At 37.4% G+C, this 6,767-nt stretch overlaps 1 protein-coding gene across 1 annotated transcript in view; it reads left to right on the top strand.

Annotated features, from left to right (window-relative positions):
- The first annotated feature begins 3,980 nt into the window (after positions 1 to 3,980).
- alp3 (alkaline phosphatase 3) overlaps positions 3,981 to 6,767 on the top strand; it is a 27,088-nt gene continuing 24,301 nt past the window's right edge. Inside the window, exon 1 of the mRNA XM_017436966.3 lies at positions 3,981 to 4,096. Coding sequence (XP_017292455.1) covers positions 4,027 to 4,096 — 70 coding nt within the window. The 5' untranslated portion in view covers positions 3,981 to 4,026. The remainder of the gene's footprint in view (positions 4,097 to 6,767) is intronic.

A 6,767-nucleotide genomic window follows, 5' to 3' on the forward strand; every position in this document is an offset into this window, starting at 1 on the left:
CGGCCCGATGCTGTAGCGTTCTGATGACAGAGAGTTTGTGTTCCAGAGGGTGGTGAGAGTCAAACAGAAGGTACTGATCTGTGTGGGTTGGTTTTCTGTAGACTTCAATGTTGAGACTGTCCTCTCCTACCATGTGAACCAGACAGTCCAAAAAAGGCAGGCACTGGGAAATGAGCTTGTTCTTCTGGTCATCAGGGAGAATGGAGCTCAATCTATCCAGAAGTGCTGTGGCGATGGAATCAGCTGTGGCATTTTTGAGAGGTATGAATTTAAAAATCCTCCCTTGGACATGATGGGTTTTGTCAATGTAGCAGATCACAAGCACCAGCTGACACTGAGTGGAAATGTCCATCGTTTCATCAGCCTGGATGGAGACAAAGTCTGCACTCCTGATTTCTTAAATGATGCACTCTTTCAAACTTGACAGCATGAAATCAAGGAGTTCATTCTGCACAGTCTTAGATGTTCCCTTAAACACAGTGGCAGTCTGCAGGTGCTCATGTAAAACTGCATCCAGTGATGCTACAAAATCCACCACTCCTCTAAAAACACCTGGATTTTCTGAGCTTTCACTTTCATCATGGCCACGGAGGGCAAGTTCAAATGCACCACAGAACTTGATACAGTTTTTGATAGAATAAGCCTGTTTTTGTCAACCTCCTCGCTGTGCTTACGGATCCCTACCCTGTAGCCTTCATCAAGCTGAGATGAAATGTTTATTTTCCCAAACATGGCTAGTTGCAGTGCATTTTCCATGTGGATCCCAGAGTGTTCATGCTTCTTTGCCTTTTCTACAAAGTGCTTTAAATCAGTCATACCTGTCTTAATCCATGCTGGGTCACATCCTGATGTTTGAAAAAGGAGGCATGGAAAGCAGAATAAAGCGTTAGCCTCGCTACATGCAGTTAGCCAAGCCTTGTTGCTGAAGCAGGTCCTAGAAACACTGAGTGTCCTGTCTCCCTCTGTCTTTGGACTGCTGATTAATTGTTATGTTCAACTGATCAGGTGTGTTCACTGACGATGGTTTTCTGAAGTGTTCCTGAGCCCATGTGGTAATATCTGTTACAGAATGATGTTGGTTTTTAATGCAGTGCCGCCTGAGGGATCGAAGGTCTGGGTCAGGGGTAGGCAACCCTGGTCCTCAGGGCCACTATCCTGCATATTTTCCTTGTTTCTCTGCTCCATCACACCTGATTTAAATCAATGGGTGATTAACAGGCTTCTGCAGAACATGAAGAGGTAATTTAACCACTGATTCAGGTGTTCAAGGTTTGGCTGTGGACTTTTAAGGCTCTGAATACACCTTTATACATTTTCGAACTTTTACAACTGTATATTCCCACTAGTCCCTGAGGTCGAGTGATCAAGGCTAAAGACTAACAGTGACAGAACCTTTGCAGTTGTCGCCTTGACACTGGAAGTACTGAATTTTATTTAACAAAAAGAAGAAAACTCACTGTTTCACCCTTTGTTAAATGGACTATGAAGAGCCATTTAAACACGGTTTTATTTTAGAGGTGAGTATACTATCACTAAAAATTAAGAGGAAAGTTTTGATAACTTTTGTTGTGGAAATGACTAAGAGTGAAACATTAAATTAAAGTTTGACATCACAGATCCCCCACCATGCAGACCAATGCTCATCACATCCTTTTTTCCTTCATCAGCTGCATTAAATGCGGATTTGTGTTTTTCTGTAGTCTAGCAATAAGCAATAGAGTAGTTTATAAACAGAGATATGAGCTTCCTGTAACCCTGGAGACTCTGTGCAGTAATAAGAATCTTTTTTTAAATACTATGTTTATATAAAATTTTGATTATTTATACAAAAAAAGAACAATAACAACAGAACAATACTTAAACAGCACCAGTACAGATAAATAAAATCAGGAGGCCTGTATATAAATTACAGTATTTACATGAAAAAAGTAACCTATTTATATTTAAATACATACATCATCCTGGTTCACATTACTGGCCTTTTAATTTTGAGACAATCCAATTGTTTGACAATTAAGAATTGTTTTTTCAAGTAAATACCAGTCCCGTGAGAACTTCAGTTAGTCCATTTTTGCCTTGACATAATGCCTTGGCTAAAGGTATTTGTAGAAGTCTCTGGGAATAATGGTTAAGTTATGCAAAACATGTGTTTCACACGTCACATGTGAATTGGACATGTTTTCACATGTGATGTTCTTGTGCTTTTTCTGTAAGGGACAGCACAATATGCTGTGATGGCCCGGTATCAAGACTAAGATTACAGTGAGGGTTGACTTGTTGAAAGCAAAGGTTAAGTAAATTAGAGATGGTTTAAAACTTTTGCACAGCCCTGCATAGTTTCTGCACATGTATAGTAATATAGGGAAAAAGTTGATCTCAAAGGTTTTTACTGTGGTTAACAGTATTTAACTTGTTTTACGTTTAAAAGTGAGATAATGCGGGAACCAGCAGCATTATAAATCAAAGAAAAAGTCCTTACTGAACACATCAACATGACGTCTATTTCCTTAGATTCCTTTCATTGTGACTGAAAAAAAATGACATACAACAGTGTAAGACTGATTTTAGCCTAATTTATTTTACTCCAGAGAATTATACTACAGAGAGCATCTGTTTGAAAACTCACCTGAACTAGAAGTTCTTTAAAAGACAAACTACAGACTGCTAGGAGCTTTGCTCAGGGAAATTCTGCAACTTTTTTAAGGTTTTGCTTGCAACAGGAATCAATATTGTACAGTTAATTTGCAGAGAAATGTCAGATCCGGATGGGGTTTCTGTTCAGATCGGTGTTTGGTCAATATGGCGTCTCATTTATTTATTCTCATTTTAGAACAGATTTTAAACCCTTGCCCCCTTATTTATGGGGTGGGGGGTGGCATTAAGCTATTGGGCCACCCAATGGTTCATGTGGCTGTTTTAGAAACGGACCTTACAGGATCAGTGATCAGTTATAACTTGAGAAGGAGTCTCAGCCACTGCTGCACCAAATTCTATCTAAATATCTGTAAAATTGACTGAGTTGCAGCAACTTTTGTGTTGGCTAAATTTACTCTTCAGTGGGATTGATTCCAAAAATGAATTGGGTGTAGATGTATCCATTGATTCCTTTCTGAGTTTCATCCAAATCCATCTAGTACTTCATCAAATATTTCGCAGACAAACAACAAACAAACACATGCACAGACATGGGCAAAACTGTTATCGCCCTTTTGCCTTCACTTGTGGGTGATAACAAATGACATAGGCATGCAGAACTTCAAAAAGTCACTCAGTTTAGTGTCATTGCTCACATGTTACATCTTTTGATGCTCCAGCAGTTTTGTATTGACAAACTTCTGCTGATTCATCTGAAATATTACCAAACTACCACAGTTTTCACCACTAGTCACATGTTTCCAGCTGGAACAGTAATCAGTAATCTCACAGGGAACATCAGGTGACAGAAGGAGCTCTTATCGGTGTGTGTGGCTTGTGCTACCTGCTGACTGAGAAGTCAAACTCATTTTTAAATCTGTCACTGGAGTACCTCTTTTACTCTCTTGTACCAGTGATGGGGATATTTTGGACAACTAATCAAATGAAACATGGCTGTCAATACATGTAATCTTCTCTTGCTAATGTATTCATTGAAACATAGATGGCTGAGTGCCCCTGTCTCTGTGGACTCTGTGTCTCTCATATAACTGCACGTCTCACTGTGATATCTGTCTGATAAAATGCATTTATGACTCACACACACTTTTTCCATAGCTGTGCAGTACGTTCACTTTTATACCTTTGAACTTGAACTTCTTAAAAATGCTGAGTCATAAATTTGCCCTAATAGGCACTTACATCCGAACTTCCTTTCCTTCCAGCCAACCACAACACAATCCGATGAGATTTGCCACATGCCTGAGAGATTTTATGTGTTTATGAGATACTAATAAACTGGCAACATGTATGATGAGAGAAAAGTCTTGTATCAGTGTCTGAGTTGATCTGCAGGCACATTGGCAGAGCTGATCTCCGTCTTGAACATTGGCCATGAAGTGGAAACAAGGGGCCACCATGGCCCTTTTTCTGCTGGTGACTTTGCGACTGTCATGGGCCAAGGGTAAGACCAATAAAAAATTAAAATCTGAATTTGTGAACTTGATTAAATAATGCTGGTGAATAATGTATTTGTTTGGATACATTTGAAAGATTTTCTTTCACTTTTGTTTTCTTAATTTTTTAGGTTTCTCATACATAAAAAAGCTCAGCTTCTTCTTGCTGCCTTTAAAACTAAAATCATTCAATAATATCTGAATTTTTTACTCTTTACTTCCATTGTTTATTGATTTATTTTTATTCCTAATGATTTTTTATAAATCACCTGCCGTCAAAAAGTATAGTTAGATGAGTGTGTGTGCTAACTGTTACCAAAATACCTCATGAACCAATGGACAATTTTTATTAAACTTTTGGAAGGTAGCCATTAGCTGTAGCTCTACAAGGAATAACTTTTGGAGCCAAGATGGCCACCACAACCAACTGATATTGAAAAGCACAAAATATCTATAAATCAATAAATATTACAGATATAAACTTTGGTGTGTTAGTAGCTTAGACTGATCCTTAACACATATTGTGAGTGCAAACAGATGCACCAGATGTTTGTTTACAATTTTTCCATTAACTATTTGTCTGTCTTTTTGTAAAATATCTCATTAATCACTGAACAGATTTTAATGAAAGTTTTAGGAAATAGTCATTGGATGTACATATAACTTAACCTAACTTTTAAAGCCTACCAAATACAAAATGGCCACTACATTCAACTGACCTTAGAAAACACAAAAACGGGTATGACTAAGTGAATTTCACTAATATGGTGGTGAAATTTACTGTATTTGTAGCTGAGAGTCGTTCACAACACATACTCCAAATGTTACTCATTGAATGAGATCTTTGCCTAAAACTTTAGCATTAACTGTTGAGTCTGTATGTTAGCAAAACATCTTATAAACCACTGGATGGATTTATTGAAGCTTTCAGAAAGTAAATATACATCATGCATCTACAACTGATTAATTTTTATTGTCAATTAAATTCAAGATGGTTGCTAGGGCTAATCGATATTACCCAACACAAAATGTCTATAGCTCAGTATGTTTTACAAGTAGTACACTAAAGATTGATGTGGTAGTGGCAGAGAGTCATTTCCAACACACACTTTGGGTGTGACATTTCACATTATTGCACGAGATAGCACATATCATTATTTTCAAGATTTGACCAAAACAGCAACAATTCTGTCCCCTCTCATCTAAAAAAGAGCTTAGTCTAAAACTGGAATAAATGGTAGTAAGTAATATGCATTCCTTCAAGGAACGCTAGTCTATTATTGTTTTTTTATGTCTCATACATAAATGTTTAACTTCTATTTTACTGCATAAAAGCTCAAACTATTTATACATATTATCCGTTTATTTCATTGTTTATTCAAGCCTTTAAAGCAGAAACCTTGTTTCAATAAATTTGTAAATTACCTTTTTCATTATTTGACATCCAATTATGTTCTCCATCTGTATACTGTGTAAGTGAACTCTTTGTTCATCTTTCTGCATGAACTGAAAACAAAAAGTTTAAATAGACAGTGGAACAAAATCTTTTCCTTACTCTATTAGTCATTAAAGAAAGCTATACAGTACAGTGAAGTCAGTGATACAAACAGAGTTATTGCATCATATCTCTTTAAGTCATCACAGCTAATCAGATTAACTCATGTTTAGTTAGGTTAATTTACCAGAGTTCTGAGTATTGAATACTGAAAAGACCCCAGGAGAAACTGAATGCAAAAAGTGATGCTTTCATTTTATATATATATATATGAAAATACAGACAACCACAAACTGACCCGGAATCTTGACAGTGCTTTCCCCACAATGGCAAATTTTGACATGACTGGCAAATTCAAACTGTTTTCTGAATACCTCCTAAAAATGGAGGAGATGAGGTTGGGGTATAAAATAAGAGAGAGGTACCTATGATTGCTTTTGGTGCAGTAACCTTCCCAATTCACCAAAAGCTGTAGACCAGGACATCTACAACTGATGTCCAACATGCGCCTCGCAGTGTAGGCAGGGTGGTTGTTGATGATCTGGGTGGCTGGAGAGGAGGCAGGCAGCAAGCACAAAGTGCTGGATGTCACAGGTTTGATCTGTAAGACATGAAACATGGGGAGGTCAGGAGTTTGAGACACGCAGATGAAGGGTTGATGATCCTGTCTATTTCAAAGGGACCAATGAATCTAGGGGCAAGCTTGTGGGGGATGTTTTTTAAAGGTGAACTGAAATCATTTCATGAATGTCATTTAATCAAACACATTCACACAACATTCCAGGGACCCATTTTTTCTGACCTAAAACTTAACCAACTTGTTTTTAGTGTTTCAGTCAATAATTTCCGAAGTGGGTGATTGTGGGGCGGAGTTGCTGTCCTGTGTTCATGATATGCTCTGTGCTCCAGCCGGCCACTAAAAGAGTGCTGACAAACCAAGAATGCTGCTACTGTCTGGTTGTTCACTAGTGAAAACTGGAAGAAGCCTTTGTTGCATATGAAGACATGCCAGAAGACTTTGTGGGAGTAATGGATATACAGGTGCTGGTCATAAAATTAGAATATCATGAAAAAGTAGATTGATTTCAGTAATTCCATTTAAAAAGTGAAACTTGTATATTATATTCATACATTACATACAAACTCATATATTTCAAATGTTTATTTCGTTTAATTTTGATGAT

The sequence above is a fragment of the Kryptolebias marmoratus genome, linkage group LG2 (genome assembly GCF_001649575.2).
Source record: "Kryptolebias marmoratus isolate JLee-2015 linkage group LG2, ASM164957v2, whole genome shotgun sequence".
In the NCBI taxonomy this organism is placed as follows: Eukaryota; Metazoa; Chordata; class Actinopteri; order Cyprinodontiformes; family Rivulidae; genus Kryptolebias; species Kryptolebias marmoratus.